Consider the following 23,008-nt stretch of genomic DNA (forward strand, 5'->3'; position numbering starts at 1 on the left):
TCTTGCGAGTAATTTAAGTAATATATTGCATTACTTTACTGAAGTGGAGCTCGTCAATACTGAGAGGTTGCTGTTGTTGAGAGTTCATATTATTCCATAGGCCTGTGCAACCAGTGACATGAAAACGTTGAATGTGTAAATGAGTCTTACCTGATACAGAAATGGTAATTAAATATTTTGGAGTTCAGCGTGTCAAAATCAATGAATTATTAAATATTTTATGATTACATTTTAAACTTTGCTTTCTGTTTTTCTCATAAATTCTCCCCAATAGAACAAAACTGATGTCTTGAGTTGAGCTGGTCAAATTCCTTTAGAAACATCATATTTTACTGGGGAAATGCAAAAAAAGTTTGTCTGGCAGCACAAATGAACCAGCTGCTAACAGATGAGACAGTCTCAGGATCAGTTAGCTATTACAGGTTACTCTCATGACTGAAACGTTTCTTCCACTGAAAACGCTACCCCCAGATGAACAGAATCAACCTGGTTGATTAAGCATGCACCATGACATCTGCATTCAGTTTTCCCCAAAGTCACCTAACACAAGGGTACAATGGTGATGAACATTTGTTTGTCTGCAGCGATGGAGAGCCATCACACATTTGGGGAAAAACACACATTTCTCACCAAACGGGGTATCCAACGTCCAAAAGCAGAGAGGACACCCAGTGCTCAAAATGCAGCATCCTCAACAGTCTCTAGGATGATAGTGATTACTGAGGCCAACAGCCCACTCAAGTGCAAACAAGCTCTAAATGTGACTGTTTACCTTGGGGAACAGAGCTAGTACTAGTGAAATTTTTCCAATTTTGTGACAGAAAAACCAAAAGTTTATTATAACCCAAATATTCTATTCCGTGAGTGAGAGACAGCGCACTCTTGTTACAGTTGATGATGAAATCTAAACTAAATAGGCTGCATATCAGAACATGGATATTTTTCTCCACTTTCTTTCTGCTAGAAGCACATGCAATCAAATCAGCTGAACATGTGAACACTCTATTATAAAGGGGGTCAGGGGACCCTGTGCCCTTGAAATGATTGATCGGTCTTAGACCAATGTGGTGGAAGTGGAGCTTCAATGATTGAGTGCACCAGAAGGCACCCCCATAGTGAGGTCTGAAAGAGAACCAGGGCTTAAAGTGAGATTTGGCAGGTTGGTGAACAATAAATGCTGGTGTAGCAGAGAAGCAAAGTAAATGACTCAATAAGAAAGATGCTGTACTGTGATTTCTACACAAAATATCCAGCTAGTTCTTTATGGTTTGTCCACACATGATGTTTTGAAATACATGTATCACCATTTTCTCTTTTATAAAACAATTGAAAATGTGCAAAATGGCAAAACATGGGGTGACATTGTTTTCTCTGCAGTATCACCTGGAAGCAGAACAGAGGATCATTTGGATAAACCTTTGGAGACATCACTGCAAAACATATTAATCATTCAAGAAAACAAATGAGATGATTACTGCATAGCTTTGACCCATCGTAACCCCTGCACGTAATGACAAAATCCATATTGTTGATTTTATATGCCTTCAAAAATTAGCAAGTTTAATGTGGCTTGTTGTGGTTCAGGAGTTTTAATGAAATGAGGAATGAACCCTCCTTCATTTTCAGTCTGTAACTGAAGATGCTGAACCCACAGTTGGATCATTGCACCCATCAGATTTAAAAAGCACATAGTAATTGGAAAAAACAAACAAACACTTGAACGACTGTATTTGATGAATCCAGCTTGTATGTAGAAAAGTGTGGCACCAGTCCATTAAATAAATAAAACTTTTATTTTCAGTAAAGAATTTTTTACAATATGTCATTACATAGTTCTCATTAGTAACAAGCAAACTTGTCACTGCAGCTCACAGATACGAGGGTTCATTCAGTCATTCTCTCACACACACGCACTCACAAATTAAGAAATGAATGTAATGATGTAATGTCTTTTACTTGGAGTGAGCATGTAAACAAATGTATGAAGCACTCCCTTCCCACACACAAACACATCTATTAAAACAAGATCCAACATTTAACACAAAATTTAACACTGACTCCAAGTCAAAAGACTAAAACTATGAGCCCTGTAGATCAAGGTTTAATGGCAGGTCATGTGTTAACCTCTAAACTAAGAATCTGACTCAATATGTAAAATATAGTGAGCATACTTGTTTTGGAACCTGAAATCTTCTCATTATGAGGGTAGTTTCCCCCAAATGCTTGGAGAAAAACTAATTTACGGACGTGGGAACTGATATTATGACTCATTAACTGTTTTGAGATCTGCAATGTCTGCAAAAGTCGAGATAGGAAGGTAAAAAAGGTGGAATCCTGTGGCCCACATCACGTCCTTCTGTGATGATCCTGTGTGGCTTGCTAAAAATCTCAAACGTTTTGAATTCCTTTCTCAACAGCAAGAGCAGGTACAGTTCTGCATCTGTAACACAATATCCTTAGAGACAGTTATGAATTCCCAGCCTTTGACTCAAACCAAGCTCCAGATTTTGACAGATACAGCACTCTGTGTGGTGATCAAGTCATCATATCACCTTAATTATTGGCACATGTATGAATATGCTCCAAAATAAGAACCATATACACAAATATTCAGAGGCATCAGGTGTCCATCTTCTTAAAAAGCTTCATGAGCTGATAAAATCTGTGAGCAATCTGGGGAAAACAAACAGTTAACAGTTACTGGATGCTTACACTAAACAAAAGTAAAGAAAAAGAAAGAAAGAAACAAGATTTATCTACCTGGCCTGAAGGCTTGTTAAGTTTCTCTGACAAAGCAGAGAAAGTCTCGCGTGAAGCGCCTTTTGTCTTCATGTCCATGAGAATAGCTCGATCTTCATCTCTGATGAAGGAGATGAAAGATACTGAGTAGTCTATTTAATTAGCTAAACTTCTTACACAGTAACAATACAAATAATCATTAGTGGCAGCCCTATAATGTAGAATGAAACATTAAAAATACATTCAGTGAGACTATTCTGATTAGATGAGCATAAACTACCAGATCAAAATCTCTTCTTTGATAACAAGGCTGAATTTTGGCAACACTTATACAAGGTACACAGACACAATACATTCAGATAACTGCAAATTTGCCACCACAATGAGTTAAACAACCCAAAAATGTAATATTTATTAATGTCCACAGGTTCTAGCCCTCAGATAGTTATTGATCCCAAGGAGCCTTATCTGTGTATTAAAATTACTTTGATTATTATATTGTTAGTTTCATCAATTAATTTTTAACTTCTAAACATGGGGGACAGTGTGCAAAACTAGTTTCAACTCCCCCCAAAATACAGACATATTTAACAAAGCTCTTGTAGTGAATGGACCAGCACTCATACAGAGCCCTTTGAATCTTAGCACTCAAAGGACTTCCTATGTTTATACAGTGTACAGCAGTAAAAGCCAAACTGACAGCCACTTGAACAGCACATGTACTAGAGCTGTAACCTCAGCTGGTTCGTTGACGTGCTCATTCAAGGAGAGAGAAAATGTTTCATCAATAGGCTGCAAGTGTCAGAGCTAACTTATTTAATGTTTAGACGGAGTTGACTTCAAACCAGCTGACACCATTTCAGTGTGGCTTTATTTTGTCTAACATTTCCACAGCTTAACAACCAGCAAGCCATATTAATCTATATCAGCTTTGTTAGAAAGATGACGTTAGACCAGTATGGCCAGGGATTACAGATATGCAGTGTATAGGGATTACAGATATGCAGCATAAGTTGCAATGTTGAGTCTGCGAGGAGGCCAACAGGTCCATCACAGGTCAACTTCTATTTGACATTTTCTGCTGAAATATTGTGAAACCAATACTGACTATATGCAACTAGTATTCATTCTTCTATTCAGACACTCCTTGGAAAGAGAGAACACGATGCACTTTACTACTGACCTAGTCCAGGCCATCACCACCTCGCCTTTCTTCCTGATGACATTCTTGGCAGACAGACTGCTGGGAGACAGACAGCCCATAGATGATTTGGAATCTTCATCTGCTTCCTTGGAAGGAAGCACGACTTCTGGACTCTTTTTTTCCTTCCTCAACCTCTTCGCTTTTGATTTGTCCTGGTGCTTCTTTCGTTTTCTGCCTTTGTCGGGTGAACTGCTCGTGTCCTCTGCTATCACGAGGCTTCTCTCTGACTCAGATATGTCCACATCATTGTTCTTCGAGTCTGACACGTGTGAAGACAATTTTCGGCTCCTCTGATTTGTATAAGAGCTTTCAGTAGTTTGACAGTTATTTGACACAGCACATTTAGAGGGAATGAGTTTATTCTGAGACTTGTTTGAGACAGTTTTTGAAGGGCTTATGTTAACATTAACAACTGTGTTTTCAGAAACATTGTTCAAACACTTATCTGAAGGAGAACCGTCAGACCGATTTTTCAGGGTCTCTTTGGAAAAAGTGTGTCGAGTTAGCATGTCATCTGGCTGATTGTTTAATAGTGTTAAGTCTTTACCTTCAGTGAGACAGACACTGGATTCAGTACCAGCTGGACACAAAACAGAGCTTTCAGCAACGTTAGAGAAACTGCCCGCCAAAGAGACAGCTTTCTCAAACTTTTCTGCAACACCAGCTTCACTATCCTGAGCTGCAGTGTTATCTTCTATGTGCTGCTCCTCTGTTAGTGTTTCACGTAAGCTCTCATTAGCAGTTAGAGTTCTATCTGCTTCTGGATTCGCCTGCCGAATCTTCACAATGAAATGATCGTTGGACTTTTCCATCACTAGCGCCTGCATCGCCATGTCGGGCTTAAACACAAAAGACGTGGCAGGTGTTTCTGAGGCCAAACTGCTGCCAGAGCCACAGCTGGAATTATCAGTGTCAAGAGCCAGGTGTATGTCATGCTCTGTGGCATCCTCCCCGTCCAGCAGAGCATCCTCGCATATGTGGGCGCTGATGACGTTCTCTGGCGTGGATGTGACATACATACTTGAGGCGGATGGCTGTAGGAAGCTGAGGTGACTGTCAGATTTCAGAGGTGATGGAATGGTGAGAGACACGGCCAAATCTTCAGCTAGAAGTGAATATGACTTCTGTGAGGCCAAGTTGGCCTGCAACAGTGCTCGATTTTGCGATGGAACTTCTAACAGACAATTTTCATCAAGTAAAGCCGGGTTCAGTGTGGTCTGATCTTTTGAGCAAGAGGAGGATATTTTGCGAGGTGAAATACTAGACCAGGTGGCAAAAAGTTTAGAAGGGGTATCAAATTTAGCTGGGGAAAGCAGCTTAGATCGATACTCAAATTTTGATGGTGTGATGATGCTTATGTTTCTTTCTCCATCTTTCCTTGGAGTACTGAGGGACCAGGCAGTGTTTTCTCCAGCGATACCACTGCTTTCTAACAAGTCAGAACCTTGCAGAAGACACTTGAAAATTTCACCCATTTGAGAGTCTCTGACCAGATTGAATGTTAAACTGGAAGCTTGTTGCTCAGTGAGTAGCTCAAAGTCAGTTCTGTCAAGCAAAGAGCCATTCTGAGTGACCACCAAAGAAGGTATATTATTTTTTTCAGGAGTTGCAGGTGGATTTTTAGGAAGAAGGAACTCTGCTTGTGTATTTGGGGAGTTCAGTGGATGCGACTCAGACCCGTGTGTGATTCTGATGTCCTTGCCTCTGCTTCCAAGGCCCTTTTTGTAAGACACCACAGCACAGGATTTGGCCTGATTCAGGCTGGTGGAAGCCGGCTGTGCTTGGTTCGACTCATATGATGCCTTTCTCATGGGAGGCTGTTGAGATAAATTTTCACCGTCACTGTCCTCTGGCAGAGGTCTTGAGGCTTTGCAAAAGCTCTTCAACGTTGTGTGAATATCCACAAACAAGTAGTCAACTTGGACATTTACAAAGTCCCACAGCTTTTGCTTCAAATCCACTGCTTGTTGTTCAAATATTCGTTTCACAATGCCATTATTTGACACTTTGCCAAACACAGATTCAATGAGTTTCTTCAGTCTGGACTTGAGCTCCCCTGGTTGATCACATATCTTACCAAAATGAGCACCATCCACAAACTCTAAAAAGGACCTTTGGAAATTATCCATCATTCCATAGAAACTCTTCCTGGGAAAAGTTTTATGAAGCTTCATGTACTTTTTCCGGATCTCGGCACGGACTAACTTAAACGTCTCCATTATTTCTTCGATGGTACAAAAAGAAGCTTTACTTGCTGCGGGACAAACTGTTTTAAAACGACTTTTTGGACTTTGTGTCGTTACGCCTGAAATTTCACGACTTTCTTCAGAAGCAGCCCGTCTCTCTGCAAGCTTCTTCTTTAAAACAGAGTTAGGACTTGACTTATTTCTGACTGGCTGTGCTAGTTTTGCCCTCTTTGTTGTAGTAGTGGGTGAACTTGCCGCCGTCTCATCACTTTCACTTAAAATTTCTCCTTCCTCCAGATCTGTGTCTGAACGACTTGAATTCAAGTCAGACACTTTATCCACCGAATTTACCACGTCTCGCTTTGCAGGAGAACCTGGATATTTGTTCTCCTTATTTACATCCAACTTCTCCGAGTTGGCATCAACAGCTGTACTGGAAAAATCTGCACAGGAAAGAAATAGATAACAGTCAGATAGAAGAGTCAAACAAATGTATAAGATGGTACATTTTTGTATTTTTTGCCAGAGCTAATATTAAACCCAACTCAGAACAGTAACAAAGATCCACTGGGGATGTCAAAAGCACTACTGTAACGTAACAGGTAATGCTAATTAAGGTAAAGTCCAAACATGTATTTTATAAAGGAGAAATGAGGTGTTCAATTTCTTAAAATACATTGTGCTGATGCAGCTGTGACAGAGGACAGGCACATAAAAGACACAGTGAGATGAGAAATGAGATGAAATTAGCAGTTAGTAAAGAGAAGGCTTATAGTAAAGCTTGTAAGCAGTATCCTTGGCAAGATGGAAAGCATTCAATGGAAAACTTGCCAGTTTTGAAATATAGATTACTAGACTTGAAAGGAGGATAACTACCTTTTTGAAGGCTCTTTACATGACCAGGCTTGCTATGCACATGGAGAAGACATCTCTTGATTACCCGTACTGGACTCCTCAAAGGACTGATGGCATCTGGGATTCTCTTCAGATTATTCAGTGTGCGCATCATAGAGTCCTCATCATGTAGTAATAGCACAGAGCTTGAAGGCTTCAAATGGTTTTCCTGTCCATTTCTAGGGCTGCAGCTCTTGCTGGGTGTGGTGGTCATGTCACTGTAAATTTTTAGTAGGGTCTTCTCCTCTGTTGTGCTGCTAACTTTGGACACTCCGATACAGTTAGTTGAAGAGCTCGGCTCAATTGCGCTAGCGCTACTGTCTCCAGTGTCTTCATTTGTCTGTGTTAAAACGTAAATAGCCTCTTTCAAACTCAATCCTTCTTGTGGAAGGGACTCCAGGCTGATTGTGCTGGACACTGTATCTGCATCTTTACGACAGTCTTGCTTTTCACAATTCCCTTTCAGATGAATTGGAGTAGAAGAAGCAGGAGAACCTTGCTGACAGACCTGAGACTTGATAGCCGGGGAAGTCTGACACACAGGATTAGTTTCGTCAGTCATATCTGTTTTCTTTGGCTGTGATGAATCGGCATCTTCTGCACGTGATTCCAAAGAGGCATTCTGCTGTACTGCAGCTTCAAGATGCTCCACAGTGGACTCCACAGTAATCTCAGCACATGAATCGGCAGTATTTTCGCAGTAAGCTTTTTGTAGGTCATAGCTTGGAATTTGTTTAGAAATCCTTCCTGGCTTGTCAACTGGATTTATGGGGTCTCTGGCCTCCGCCATTCTACATTCAGCTGCCTTACTGTCTGAGACTAGCTTCATATTTTCTTCATTATTTTTTGACACGTCTGGTGTTTTTGCATAACTATTCCCTGGTGATTTTGCTGCAAGGTGTGCACTCACTTGCTTTGCTGTAATATCCAAGGGTTGGCTGTTAGTTGAGGTAGTTTGGACTGAATTGTCAGCTACGGCAGTTTTATTACAGACTGTGTCTTTTTCCTGAATACCTTCCACATCTGATGCCTCAAGTGTCCTCTCACAACTCAAAATTTTGTGGTTCTTCAGAGACTGCTCTGTAATATCTCTCAACTCTCCTTCTAATTCAATGTTTTCTATGTCATCAATGACACACATGTCTTCCATGTTAGGCTGCAAATTATCTTCCTTTGAGCCCTTTTCAACATCCTTTCCCACTGGTACAGGATCTTTCAGGCTCCCACCAAAAGGTAATACTGGCTTCTTAATTGGTGAAAGGGTTAAATTCAATGTTTCCATAAAGCACAGTTTCCTGTTTGGACTAGTTTCCTCAGAGTTTTTCTTGCTTATATTGGTTTCTTCAGGTGATGTTTTAAAGACCGTGTTAGTCTTTGCGCATCTGTCCTTGTCACTTTTACTTGATTCTTTGGTTCTCAGCTTCTCACATTTTCTGCTTGTGTGGGACTGACTGTCATTGATATGATTTTTTCTTACTTCATCTTTATATTGCTTTTCCCCTTTCCATTGATGATCTCTCTGTCTAGCCCCTTCCCTCTCTTTGGAGGAATCTCTGTATCGTATAACATGTTGATCTACAGAAGACTTTTTCCAGTCCTTTGAGTTGTAACTTCTGGAAGAGCTGCAAGTAGTCTTGATTTTTTCAAGCTCTCGGCTGTAGCTCTCTTTTGAGCTGTGAGATGCACTGTGTTTAGGGTCCGATGCAGCCGTTTTAGCTTTATCGTGTCTCCTGCCATCTTTTTTGTCATCCGAAGCTGTAGTTTGCAAAATCGTGGGTGAGGATTTAACCTCATCTGATCTGCGGTGCCCATCGTGCGAGTAGCTTTTTCTTTGACATGACTTTGAATCACACCTTTGTACCAAGTCTTTGTCTGCTCTGTGAAATCTGTCATTGTTAGCATCTGAAACACTTCTATGTCTCCTATGTATTGATTCAGAATGTTGACTGGGATGGCTGTGCTCTCTGTGACTGGATTTGTGTTTATCTGACTCCGTCTGTTTGTCAGTTATTTCACCGTCTCGTTTTGAATGGCTATGACAAGATGCTTTTGATGCTCTGGGCAAACTATGACTTTCTTTCCTCATGGACTGACGTGCATCTCTTGGAGGCTGGTCTACGCTGGGAGGTGGAAAATTACTGGATGGCGGTAGTGGTGGAGAAGGAGGCGGACGGGATGGTGGAGAAACCAGCCTACTGGTGGAGCTGTGACTGGAGAGATTTGGATCCCGCACATTTTGTATGGAAGATGGATAATGATGATACTGCCCTCTCTCAGACCTGCAAAACCCAACAATTAAAACATTGCTGTTTCAGTATAGCCAATAATTGATGTCACACCTTGCTACGTGTCTTATGATATTGCCCTTATGCATAACGTTAACCAGTATTCAGTGTAACCTAACGGAGAAGGACGAAAAAGAACCAACGTACCTCTGACTCAGCCTCTGAATCTCTGCGTCTTTTCGTATCACCTCCTTTCTAGCCGTTTGTAAAAGTGTAGAGATGTTTTTTTTGAGAGAGTAGTTCTCCTTTCTCAAACCTGTATTCTATATTCAAACAGAAGGCACACAAAATGTTAGTGGTAAAATGAATTCGTATAACCAAACCATGCAGTTCAATAATGTAGACCCATTCCACCTACAGAAAACACAGTCTTTCTTAAAACAAAACTGTCTTAGTGAAGATAGTAGTGTTTATGGTAACTTTGTTCTAAGTTTCTTGAAGACAGACATTTCATCTCTCATCTGCAGAAAGTTCTCAGATGAAAGGTAAAGAAATTCAGTCCCTTTCTTTCCAAGCTCCTTAGATTACCATGACCTGGAGGACCTGTAGGACTGAGAACCTACACAGACCCTACTGGCTCCTCCAATAAAAAAAAAAAAAAAAAATCATGGAACAGATGTTTTTTTTGGTTTGGGTGAAAACATACATACAACACACACATTTGCTTTGTTTTCTACAAAGGTGATTGAGGCTAATCCGATTCTTCAGAAGATTTTTTCCAAAACGATAAATGAAAGCTGGCCGAGTAAAATATATTCTCATGAAACAACCTACTCTCTATTTAAACCCCCCCCCTAAAAAAATAAAAACAAAAATAAAAACCCACACCTGTAATTCCAACTGCTCCAGTCTCCTGCGCAACTCTTTAATATGGTTTTGGGCTGTCCTGAACCCAGACTTCAGCTGCAGAGACACAAAAACAAAAGGCCTATGAAACAGCTGGCATGATGACTTCTGGCAAACGTTCAACGTCCTGTGATATCCAAGTGCTATTCTCTGCTTACACAAAAATGGCAATCATGATCCCAAATATTGAGCAAGGGTCACCTTTGCTGAAATATGAAGCGTCTCAGCTTATCTGCTTGTAATCGACTCAATCATTAAGCAGTCCATCAGTTCACTTCATTGATTCTTTTTGGAATTTGCTTGATTTATACAGAAATAATCAGATCTAGAGTACTAATTTAATATTTATTGTAACTGACAAAGGACTTATTTTTAGCAGTGTGGTTCTAATTTCATAGACTAACCCATATTCACCTACCAATAACAAGGTTTCTACACTTTGTAGAACATCATGATAATATAAAGACTAGAGATGGACCGATCCGATATACAGTACCAGTATTGGTCCGATCCTGACCTAAATTACTGGTTCAGATATCGGGGAGAAATAAAAAAAATGTAATTCGATCTATTAAATATCACAAAAGCACCTCAAAAAACTTGCGACATGGCATAATCCAGCTCATGACCTTAGCATGAGAGGGAAACACGAAGATGAAACCAGGAGATGTCATTACTGAATCATCTGAGCTGAACAGGTGATGGAGAAACAGATTTACCTTTTAGGTGACATGAATGAGTTGAAGGGAAGTTATGAACTGTTTCTGAGAGACAAATAACACCAGGATCCTTTTCTATTGAGCTAACAGCTGGTAACTGTGAAGGGGCGGGTCTAGCAAAGTTTTGCCAGGGGGCCAGGTAGGGCATTAACAGGGAAAGGGGGACACAAAGTAATACTTTTCTTTCTTATTCTCGTTTAAAATGTCTAGCTTTCAATAAATAATTATCTGAATCTTACAACCAAAGTGGTTATCTTATGTGCAATGTATAGAAATAATACATATATACCAACAAGACAGTGTACATCACTCTCACAACAGCGTTTGTTTTCATTCAAAGGCTTTATGGCTTTTTCTAGAATACCTGGTGGGCCGGTCTCTAGTCCCAGTCCAGCCCTGATCTTGATAAAAGATGAGTATCATGAAACCGTGTTTGCATTTATTTGCACTGCTTTCCACTCTGGATGTCCATTTAAGTTAAGCTTTAAGTATAAAATTGTCCATTATACAACTTGGAGGGTTTTCTTTTAAGTTGTTGAATATAAACATTATTTTGTGCTGATATTGCACTTCTTTTCTGCATGAACCTGCATTTTAAAATACTTTTTGAATATTACTTAAATATTTAGATTTAAAATTTGGCTAAAAGTTTAAATAAAAAGATCAGTATTGCTGAACTGCAAAATATTTTGGGTGAAGTGTATTTTTTGCATACAAGTATAATAGAATAGCTTTAGTGTTTTGTTTTGTTTTTTTAAACTTGAGCATAAACTTATACAAAATGTGGCAAGACATTTAAAAAACAGTTTTATTGATTATAAAAAAACTGTATCAGATTCATATCGGTATTGGCAAATATCCAAATTTATATCCGTATTGGACATTAAAAGGTGGTATTGTGCCATCTCTAATAAAGACTGAAACACAGCAGTAGGGCTGGGCCATATTATACCGCTCACGGTAATACCGGTATAATGTTAGGCAACGATAGGAAAATGAAATATCGCGATAGAATATGAGTAAAACGCGCATGCGCAGTGCCTTTGTTTTCATACGCACATGGCCGATTGTTGAGTGAAACAGATGAACCAGAATTGGTTTGTAAAAATAGTGCAACTTCAGTGATGTGGAACTGGTTTGGTGTTTGTCCGTCAAATACACGACAAAGCATATTTTTTTGCAGAACATGCAAGCGGCCGTCGTTATTGTCGTATTTGTCGGACTAAGATGCTCTTAAATCTGGGAGTAATCTGGGTCCTAAACCCCCCTCTTCAGGTCAAACGAACACTGCAGCATCACTGAGAGTTAAAAACTGTCTAAATTCTTTCATCTTTAATAAAACGATCAGCATTGCTGCTTTACCAGGTGTAACTATGAAGTTTAACTTCCAGGCATCCATGAAAACAAAATGTATTACATTTAACGGAGTTAGAAGTTAGCAGGGAGCTAGCGGAAGTTAGCTCGCTAGTTTCGCTAGTTACCTAAGCATGATATAGCATGTTCTGACTGAGAGATTTCTGGAAAAAAAAAAAATCACTTCCTGCTATCACTTCCAACATAAATGAAGACAGGAAACTAAACAGCAGTGACGTTTGTAGGGTTACTGAAGTTGGGCTAGGTGGTATATAATGATGTGCTACGTGATCGCTAGCGACACAGCTATGTTAGCATAACATAAACAGTGAAGCTGGAGGACGAACACTAACACTTTTCCACTTATAAAAGTTAACGTGAAGGTTCCTCATGGTTAGAGACAAATGCAATCGCATGGCAGGATGCTGTAAACGGACCAAACTTCAGTCAGGAGAACAACTGAGATAATCCATCCACAATACGAGGTTAGTCATTAATATACTGCAACAACATGGGAATAGAGCAGCTGCCAGAGAATTTAACATTAATGAATCAATGGTACAGAAGTGGAGGAAGCAAGAAGAATGAGTTTAATAAAGCTTGATTTATCTGACTGCTTTGTTTCGCTTAATGTGCCTTATAATCCTGTGCACCTTATGGTCCGAAAAATACGTACTGCACACTGCAGTTTAATGTTGCAAAGCACCTCTTTTTAACTTCAGTGGATATTATACATGGTTATGCTCAGGATATGTCAGCCCATTTCTACTGGAAATGCCTTTTGGTTAAACTCTCAGCAAGGAATTTGCATTTGCACTGTTAAATTTTTATAAAGCTTTAATGTACATAAAAACCAGCTTCTTGTTTAAGTGAAAATAAATGGAAGGTTGTCTTTTTGCGCTAGTAATATTGTGGAGTTGTATTTTGTCTCGCATCAATTATATCGTCAGTTATATCGTTATCGCAAATTTTCAAATATATATCGTGATAAATATTTTTGGCCATATCGCCCTGCTCTACACAGCAGCAGTCAAGCTCACTCCCCAAAAAAAACAAAAACAGCTTATCAGTGCCTCACAGCTAATTATCAGTACAAAAAATTCCCATGTTAAAAAATAAATACCGTAATTGTCGGGCTATAAGCCGCTACTTTTTGCACAAGCTTTGAACCCTGCGGCTTTTAGTCAGGTGCGGCTTTTCTATGGATTGTCCATGATTTTTGTCATATCGTAAGGCTATTTGTTTTGTTTGTTCCGCTGTTGTACGGCACTACGTTGCCTGGCGGCAGGGCATGTGATCAGACACCAGTTTTGGGGTTCAAGAGTGGTATGTTGGTCACGTGTCCATCCGCCAGGCAACATAGTGCTGTACAAGTAGCGCGAAAAACAAACTTCAAAGTAGCGCTACGCGTTCAGCGGGAGGCGTGGATGACGAGCGGCGATAAACTTGCGAAAAGCAAGTTATGCTCAACTCCACCGGTGGAATCTGACAGCGTGGAAAAGTGTGAAAACATCCACGCTCACCAACGGATTTCGAAGGGCTGGACTGCTGCATGATGGAGAGGAGGACACCGCCACGGCCCTTCAGAGGGTGTTCGATTTCTTTGGTTTTGAAAGTGACAACGAATGAAAGAAGCTGAGAGTGGATGACGAAGCCACCCTGAGCCTGTTTGTATCAGACACTGGAGGAGAGGACTTTGGTGGTTTTAGTGTGCAGGAAGAAGAGAAAGATGGTGGTGAATGACTGACCTTTCTTCTTGTTAAAGCCGTGTCACTGCACCTGAGCCTAAAAGGTAGTCTGAATCTATTTTTCTGGTGTGCTGTAGGTTATTGTTATGTACTACATTTGTTACTCATTTATGAAGCACAGTACATGTTTCGTACTTGTAATTACCGCTACTTGTACATATACCTAAAAAGTTATGCAAATATGTACCCATAACTTGTTTTTAAAAATATTAATAAAAGTGATGTCTCCAAACAGCCATCTCTTTCCTGACAATTCCCTTTGTGCATATTCTCTTACATATGATAAGTCAACATTGAAACACCTGCGGCTTTTGGTCAGGTGCGGCTAATGTATGTACAAAACAGGATTTTCCCCTGATTTTAGCTTGTGCAGCTAATATTCAGGTGCGCTTTGTAGTCCGGGAAATACGGTAATTCCCAAATGAGCAATTGCTTACCTCAGCGTATGATGACTCTCTGTTCTGCTGTTCCTCTGTCACAATTTCTTCATACAAATCCATTGACTCTTTCAACTGAGAACCAACAAAAGGTGGCTCCTCTGTAAAAAAAGAAAAAAAGTGCTCAGACTACGACAGCAAGAGTAGTGGTAATATGCATCCGATCAAAGTGAAACCATTTCAGAAAGGGCTTTTACCTGCACTTCTGTTAAAACCGATGTCCAGACCATCGTATATATCCACAGACTCCTCGCTTACTTCAGATACCAAGACTGTAGATATTATACATATATATCAGTATACATCAGTAGTTAGAGAGCTTCTACACATAAGTCTTAAGTCATGATTATGGTAGCGTCCGAAAATCTTACATTCATGTAAATTATGTTTTCTAAGGAATGTTTTTATGTACATACTAGGGGTGGGTTTTTATAATCGATTCATCGATTAAAATCGATTCTGGCTTGGATAACGTAAAATCGATTCATTAAAATCCTGAATCGATTTTTTAATATAAATTTATTTTGCCCAAAATGCCAGAATCTCTGGTGACATCTCACAAAATTTCAAGAACCACCAAACAGTTAAGACAGTAAATGAGAGCAGGTACAGGGATTCTGCACATAGACTTAAACACACAGCGCGACCCGCGGATCAGAATCAGTTAGATGTCGCCTTTCTCACAGTCAGGGCTGAAAGCCGACAGCTCGCTGATTCTGATGTGTCGGCGGTCTGCGCTTTGTGTTCACGCCCTTTATGCGCCGATTCTAAAGCTGTTAGTTTTATCGCTCTCCAAACAATATTGACCGAACCAGCAGCAAAAGAAGATCCAAACGCTTCACATAAAATCGTCATGAATTCACTCTGACTTTTACTGTTTTGCTTCCACCGCGATGCACAGCTCTCTCTCTCTCTCTCTCTCTGTACTTCAAGAACAGTTTCCCTTTCTTCATTATTCGCTTGCTTGTTATGCACAAGTCTACTGTTGTTTACAGGCTGTCGGCCGCTGTTTTTTTCCCTTTTACATTCTTCTGAAAAGAAAACCTCATTTCTGCTGTTCAATACTGAACAAATTTAAACTTTTTAAAATTATTCAAAATGCAAAAACGCTTAACCGTGTCTCTAATAAAACCGCTGTAACTTCAGAGGTAATGTTCATATGCTGATTAATGGTTTTCTTTCGTTTTTGATGTACTGCAGAATATTTTTATAAATCCCAGGCCAGGAAAATCACCTTCATGTTTTTCTGTGTTTTATCTTCAGCTACTTTGACACAAAGGCATCTGCTGTGACGCTTACACCTGTGATAAAGTCTTGCATGTGTCAGCTTCCTTTTTATTGATACAAAAATATGTAAATGTACTGATCTGAATTATAATATTTCTGACTGTCAAAATTTCCCAGCTTTAATTCGATTTGATTCGATTTAAATCGAATCGTGGATCGAATCGATTCGGGACCTTGTGAATCGGAATTGAATCGATTCTAGAAATCAGTGACGATACCCAGCCCTAGTACATACATAAATAAAACAGTGGATAATAAGCAGACTGGTTTTATTCAAATTATAAACTTTCAAACTGAAACAGATTAAGAGCCGTGAGAAAGTAGTAGAATTACGTGTCCAACTAATGAGACAAATGAAGTACAAGAACTTAACTCAAATAATCATTTTGTTTTACTTTACATTTTAAAACCACCAAGAGCATCTGGTTTTTGTGTGACTGGCTGGTATGTAAAATTGTAGCAGTCTGGCAAGTAATGATGACGCTTGTCCATTTAAGACTTCCACAAACTTTGAAACACTCTAAAGTCTGAGTATTGTTGTCACATTTGGTGCTTCCACTTAAAAGGCAAGCTGCAGTATTGCAAGCATGCAATGGAAGTCATATTAAAGTGAACATGAAACACTTCATGTATAAAGGCTAATTTACATCACGGAGACCTCCTCTTAAAAACTGGCATAGATGTAGCTCTGTCTGTGAAGCTGGATTTAAGAAATAAGTGCTAAGAGTTCTACGTTTTTAGAAGATGTTTAGCGCCAGCTTGTGCCAGTACAGAATTTGACATCACCGGGTTGGTTGGTTGTGGTCAATAGACTCACATGGTTGGGTGGCTCTTTACAGCCAACCTTTTGAGAAAAAAACTGACATGTCACACTCCTTGTTGGTCTGGTGACTCAAGTAGGCTCTCCTCCACATAGCTCCTCATGTATAAAGTGCTTAACAAACCCTAAAATTACAGCTAACAGGTGGATTTTCCCGTTTCAGAGCAGCTAAAAAAACAACAACAAATAACCACTGAATGCTTAAGAGATAGACAGTGAAACATGACAGTAGAGCTGGGCGATATGAGATTTTTTCATATCACGATATGTTTTTTTCATTTCAGGCGATAACGATATCTATCACGATATAAGCCAAATAACTATATTTGTAAGATTTAAATGTGCCGTTGCTCACAAGTAAAATGTGAAATAATCAGCAGCTTGTTTTTATTTAAATATTTATTTCCCATAATAAGTTCAACAGGGTAGATGTACTTAAGGAACATGAGACTTTTTCAGATAAATAAAGGCAAATATTGCAAACTACACAAAAGGCAGCCGCTAAAGCGTTTAGGTTTCAAAATAGAACAAACGAAACAGACTACTAAATTGTCAATTCCACTTAGAAACAAAATATTAATTCTAAAAATAAATCTTAGTTTGTGTTACAGAAGAACAGACAAAACTGACTAACTTTTGTCAATATCAAATAAACTGAGAACTAAAAGGAAATTCTCAATCTCTCCTTGTTGTATAGCTTAGCTTTTCAAACAGTTTTAACAGTTACTTTAGTCTGACAAAAGCCGAATGACGAATTAGCGCTTCCAGTCAGAGACTGAGGCTACGTCCACACGTACACGGGTATTTTTGAAAACTGAGATTTTCCGTTTTCGTTTTAAAAAATAATCCCGTCCACACATAAAGGGAGAAATGAAGGAAAACGCTGCTATGAACATGCCAAAGCAGCAGGTGGCGCTCGATTCCTAACCGTGCAGAAATATTGGCCAATCAGAAGTCTAGAAGCCTTGGTGGGAAAAAGTAAACAAAGCTGGGGCTTAGAAGCAGAACCGAGTCGTATGTGTGGACGGACAGTAACTGTGTGTATATGTAAGCATTTAAACACTGCAGGGAGTAGAATTAACAGTATTGTAGAAATTCATTTCACCGAAACAATAACGTGGCGCACAGTGTGACGCATGCACCAGTTTATTGTATTTCCAGACTTGCTTTCGGCACAATTTACAGTGCACGCTACTCTGTTTTTTGTCAGACTTGAAATAGCCAAAATACCTTCACACTACGGAACTTCTATGGCTCTTCCGTTCGACAATCTCTCCGGCGTTGGAACCATCATCTGTTTTCTCTTCGGTCACGCTCGGTTGATTTTTCTAGTCGGCACACTCATTTCCTCCATTACCCGCTGGCTGCTTCCCAAACAAACACACGTGCGGCTTGGCACTTGTGCTGTACGTTACAAGTCACGCGACGTGACGCTGCGGCTGTGATTGGTTCGGCTCTGCGCTACTTAATTTGGATTGGCTGATCTTTTTTTTTTTTTTAAGAGGACAAGAGCGGCGAGGTCTATCGCGATAGCTTAATTTCTCTATCGAGTAAAAGTTATATCGCGATACATATCGTTATCGTTCTATCGCCCAGCTCTACATGACAGTATATCCTTTGTTTTGACATAAACACACTGTTGCAGCCAGAAGCAGCACAAAAGTGACCGCCTTAAACTGAGTTTTAGTCTTAGTGTTGTTTTCTTCTGAGTTATTGGGTCTGGTATTAGTTAGCTAACATAAACTAATGTAAGTCTATTGACTGCAGCCAACCAAACACCAGTCCAAAGAAGAATAAAAGCATGAAATTAATAACTAAAAGCATGCATGTTTACAACCTGAACTTTCAACTAATGTTTTTAATGCCGAGCACTGACAGTGTATGGAGGCCCAAACAATAATTTAAGGTTATGGAAGATAGGACATTCAGCTTCCAAGGTCTGTTAATGACCAACAAAAATCAGTCTTAATCAATTTTAATAGAGTATCTACAAATGTGGGATTGAATTCGTTTTCATTCAATTTTTGATGAGTAATTCCAAGTTCTTAAGTAGCAATGTATACTTACGACCAGATGCATGGCTGGTGTCAACGTTCTCCATCCTGTCAAAGATCCCTGTGGCAGTTTCTTAAGGACTACCTGATGTCAAAGCCAAAGGGAAATTGATGGTTGTTATTGTCCAAGCCAAAACAAAAGATTGATGCAAAAGTTGCTTTAAAAAAAAAAACTTAAAAGTCTGCTCTACAAGTTTCCATAAATTACTGTTACTTTGGGCAAAAAGGTCCAATAATAGTAATAGGCCCTTTTACTCAATCAATGTTTGCAGGAGAGCAATACTGTTTATTTTGGTAAGATGATTATTTTTAACAACACTTTTTCATTGTTCAAATATTTCTTATAAAACTACTTTTATGAATAATAACATATATGCAGATCCACATCAGAAATGGGTGAAGTGCTGGGCAAAAAACAAGTCGCCAATTAAAGATCGATAGACAACCAGATAAATAAATAGATACACAGCTGAATTTTCCCAGAGATCGACTGTGACATACACCTAATGGTATACACAATTCCAGAGATAATGTCGGTTGACAGACGGTTGATATATTGGACAAATGTGGACTAATGGCGGTAACATGTTGCGCTAGCTAGAGCCCGTCCTACTGCTCAAAGACACCAAAGAACAAAGCCAAGCAGAATGATAATCTCATAACCTTTCAGGTTAAAACAAACGATCAAACTGTGGGCCCGAGTTAATTTCGTTGAATAAATATAACACTGTCTTTTTGACTCTTTTGTTCCTAGCCTTGTTACCTTTGACCCGAATTAAACTAACACAAACACAAAAGACAAGGATGGCAAACAAACATCTCCTTTCACAACGTTTTTATCTTGTCAGACATTTCACGACACATTTTACCTCTTAAAGCCAAGTGATGGACTGCTTATTTATTTTGTTTTTTACATTTCTGGACATTACTTCAAACAAATAAAGCGACTCGGGACTGTCTGCTTAACTAACCCGGAGGAAACAAGAAAGTTGGTCAGCAAAAGAAGTGACTTAAAATTAGCCTGCAGAACATTAGAGTAACGTGGCTGTGATTTAGTCGTCTTACTAACTTACTTGCGTATTGTTGTGCCCTCCTGTTGTTTACAGCTGTAAAGCCGCGCCAAGACTTCTTTGCACAGGAAGTACCATTTTCCCGCGGTCTGTCACTGCAGCCTGCGCACTCCTCTCCGCTAGCAAAAATATTCTTCAACACTTAGGTAGATTTGCGACACTGTCGCTCACTGCCTTCGCGAGCAACTAACATGCTCCTGCCGCCGAGTCAGAAAGAAAATGAAATGCGTTAAAGACAGAATTAACGCTCCACTCAAGCCCAAATTGTTGCTTCACTCCCGGAAAAATGGACAGCCAGGCCAGGGTCGTGTCATCACCACGCGACATAAGGACAGAAAACGGAAGCAGTGTGGGAGGGGGAGGTAACGAAGTTGACCCGGAAGGAGTCTGGCTTCACTCACATGTGGATGGCGTTTTAACGCCAGAGAACGTGTTTGTGTATTGAGATATACACGCGAGTGATGAACCTCTCAGTTTTCTTCAGTAGCAGGGAAACATTATCGCCAACACATCCCAGAGTCTGGTGTTTGCTGTAGCCCTCCACGAAAAGACATTTGAGAAGATGGAGAATTTAGTACTGAGTCTGTCATCACTAGGCACCATAGCGAGACATATTGACAAAAGTCACAGCCAGCTGAGCCAGTACCTAGCAAAGCAGGTAAGATTTGTTATTTCCTGAGCATATTATGATGGAAATAATGTGTTTATGTTCACATTGAGACTCTGCATCGTTAACCTTTCCTTTACGTGTTAGCGATCACGACCCTGTAGATTACGTTCAGGCTCGGTAACCCACAGGATTTAATTATTTTGGGTTGATAGTAAAACGCGTGGCCCACGTGATGTCTCCTCAGATATGGAGCCAGCAGGACAGGCAGTGTATTCTGGATTGTTTGGCTCAGCTGCTGCTAGAAAAGGATTATACTCTACTGATTGCACGGCACTTGCGTCCTCTGACACTGGACCTGTTGGAGCGCAATGCTGAGAGGGTGAAAGCTGGAGGCAGCATCAACCATGACCTCCATGAGCGCCTGTGTGTGGCCCTCAGCAAGCTTCTCAGCATCAGTCCTGACGCACAAACGTAAGTGTTCTGAGAAAACTACTGGTGCTGACGTTTGTCTTATTAAATCCTGTGCTCATTAACCCAGTGCAGACCTAGAGACTCTTGATCTTCATTTGTGCTGTGACACTCTTACACAGTAAAGTAAACAGTGTATCCTGACTAACTCTCAGCACCTCTCCTCAAGGTTTGGTGCAAGGTACTTCGACAATGCCCCTCCGGTGTTTCAGAGGCTCTTCTTCACCAGTGAAGAGTCATCAGCTGTGCAGTATGGCCCCAGAAGGATGAAGCTGCGTGACCTAATGGGTGCCACTTTGCGTTTCCTCCAGAGTGATTGTGCCAAGTTCCGAATGCTCTGGGACTGGAGCCCCTGCATGTCCCTTCTCCTCACCAGTGATGTCATGGTGCGATGGTATGTGCCTGCGTCATGTTTAGACCTAGATATCATTAGATATAGATATTGGATTTTCAATATGGGGAAAAGCGTCCTGGAAAAAAACAAAAACGGGAAGCTTTTTTTAAGGAAATAAAGGTGGAGCCTTCTCCTGTCAGGACTGACTCGGCTGCACGCTCAGGTTGGTGGAGAAGAGCACTCTTTAGCTGGCTACTCCATCTGGCTTAGTTGTTTCAAAAGCTTTTGCTACAACGTAAAGTCATTAATAAATCATAATAAACAAAATCAACTAGTTGCAATACTTGCACATATTTAGTCACAGCTAGTGTTAAGTTCAAAAAGTTGACTTCAGATGTATTAAATTGATTTGAGTGCATAATGCTAAAGCATGGAGCCTGTCTTGATATAAGATATAAGTCATTCCACTCTCAATCCAAAATCCTGAGCCAGTATTCCAAATGAAAGCATTACTGGACGGACAAAAGATGCAAAACGAGAGAAAGAATGTTACCTTCTACATGTTAGCGTTTACCAAAGATATTATATTTGGATAGAAGCCCTTTGTAATCATCACAAATTGGTTAGTATCTATAATTTAATTGCATATTTTGTCATAGCAATTAACGTAGGATTATATTTACTTGAAGATTTAATCACAAAATGCTGTTAGACAAAGCCAAAAGTATGCTATCAGCACATTAGTGTTGCTATTCGAATCACTTTCTGGTTTAACTGCTCAAAATATTAACCAGTAATTTATAGCCAATGCTATTATATTTAACAGTCAACATTTATTTTTTGTTTTGTACTTGACCTGCAAATTACAGTTAATGTCACTTGTCACTCTAACAGGTACACCGCCCACTGTTTAGCATTGGTCTCTCATATGACTGATAACCAGAAAACCATCTTCCTGAGGAAGGTGCTGACGAGTGATGAGATCCTACACATGAAAATGAAGTATGTACCGTGTGTTTGGTGTTGACACTTGACCCAGCCATTCGCATTTGCAGTCTAAATGTGTTATTGTAATGGGATGCTACTGTTACATACACACAAACACATATACTTGTATTATATAAATACATTTCACAATAAACAAAAATATAGGACACAGCCTTATAGTGTCATTGCTGCTATTTCTTTATTTTTTCCACATATTTATGCACATGTCTGAACTTATTTTATCAACAACAGTCATGAATTGTAAATCTGATATTGTGGCGCTACATGCCTTTACCATTGATGCTTCTTTAGGGGTTTGGAAGAAACTCAGCAGCTGGAGTTTGAGAAGGCCCTGGTTTTAGCCAATCAGGGCTATGTGACGTGGTGCCAAGAGAAGGCCAACAAGTTTACTAGAGGCCAGGTGGTATCAGAGGACTTGTCGCAGAATGTAGTGGCAGTCTGTGGTGTTGTGCTACCCAGGATAGTTCCTAGGCAGCCTGAACAGGTAGGTAATCTTTGCGATATATCTGTCTCTGCTTTTTTTTTTTTTTTTTTCCTAATATTGGTTTCTACTTGTAGATTAATCAAAAGGATCTGGTGTTGGTTGACTCAACCTGCCGCAATCTGAGACGACTGGCATTGGCCGTGGCCTCCCAGAAACCTGTACTGCTCGAGGGTCCTATTGGATGCGGTAAAACTGCTTTGGTAGAGTTTATGGCTGCTGTCACCGGACATGCCAAAACTACGGAGATCCTCAAGGTGCAGCTTGGGGATCAAACTGACAGCAAGGTGAGAGACATAAAAGGAAAAAACATGTTGTTTCTTATGGTTCTATAGGAAGTGATGAAGCATTATATTTGACATTTAATATATAAAACAAACATTTTACAAACTGTCAGAATTGTAGGATTTGCAGGTTTGCACCCATATGTACTCAAATCAGAACGTCCTGGCCACTGTTGATGTA

At 39.9% G+C, this 23,008-nt stretch overlaps 2 protein-coding genes across 4 annotated transcripts in view; one reads left to right on the forward strand and one right to left on the reverse strand.

Moving 5' to 3' along the window:
* Positions 1–1,774: 1,774 nt before the first annotated feature.
* casp8ap2 (caspase 8 associated protein 2) lies at positions 1,775–19,953 on the reverse strand. The gene is made up of 10 exons (XM_085381595.1): positions 19,646–19,953; positions 18,586–18,657; positions 14,609–14,683; positions 14,412–14,512; positions 10,137–10,211; positions 9,456–9,571; positions 7,006–9,302; positions 3,923–6,572; positions 2,761–2,860; positions 1,775–2,673 (listed from the first exon to the last, which is right to left on the reverse strand). Exons 2-10 carry the CDS (start codon positions 18,617–18,619, stop codon positions 2,620–2,622), a joined length of 5,502 nt encoding a protein of 1,833 aa, XP_085237721.1. The 5' UTR covers positions 18,620–18,657; positions 19,646–19,953; the 3' UTR covers positions 1,775–2,619.
* A 96-nt stretch (positions 19,954–20,049) lies between these two features.
* mdn1 (midasin AAA ATPase 1) overlaps positions 20,050–23,008 on the forward strand; it is a 59,866-nt gene continuing 56,907 nt past the window's right edge. For 2 of the 3 annotated variants that reach the window (XM_085381594.1, XM_085381593.1), the window contains exons 1-6: positions 20,050–20,300; positions 20,497–20,723; positions 20,890–21,114; positions 21,949–22,056; positions 22,354–22,546; positions 22,621–22,830. In XM_085381594.1, coding sequence (XP_085237720.1) covers positions 20,205–20,300; positions 20,497–20,723; positions 20,890–21,114; positions 21,949–22,056; positions 22,354–22,546; positions 22,621–22,830 — 1,059 coding nt within the window. In that variant the 5' untranslated portion in view covers positions 20,050–20,204. The remainder of the gene's footprint in view (positions 20,301–20,496; positions 20,724–20,889; positions 21,115–21,948; positions 22,057–22,353; positions 22,547–22,620; positions 22,831–23,008) is intronic. The other variant, XM_085381592.1, reaches the window with a different exon arrangement.

This window comes from Rhamphochromis longiceps, linkage group LG15 (assembly GCF_057381845.1).
Source record: "Rhamphochromis longiceps isolate RC_006_pf linkage group LG15, R_longiceps_female_GT1.1, whole genome shotgun sequence".
Lineage (NCBI taxonomy): Eukaryota > Metazoa > Chordata > Actinopteri > Cichliformes > Cichlidae > Rhamphochromis > Rhamphochromis longiceps.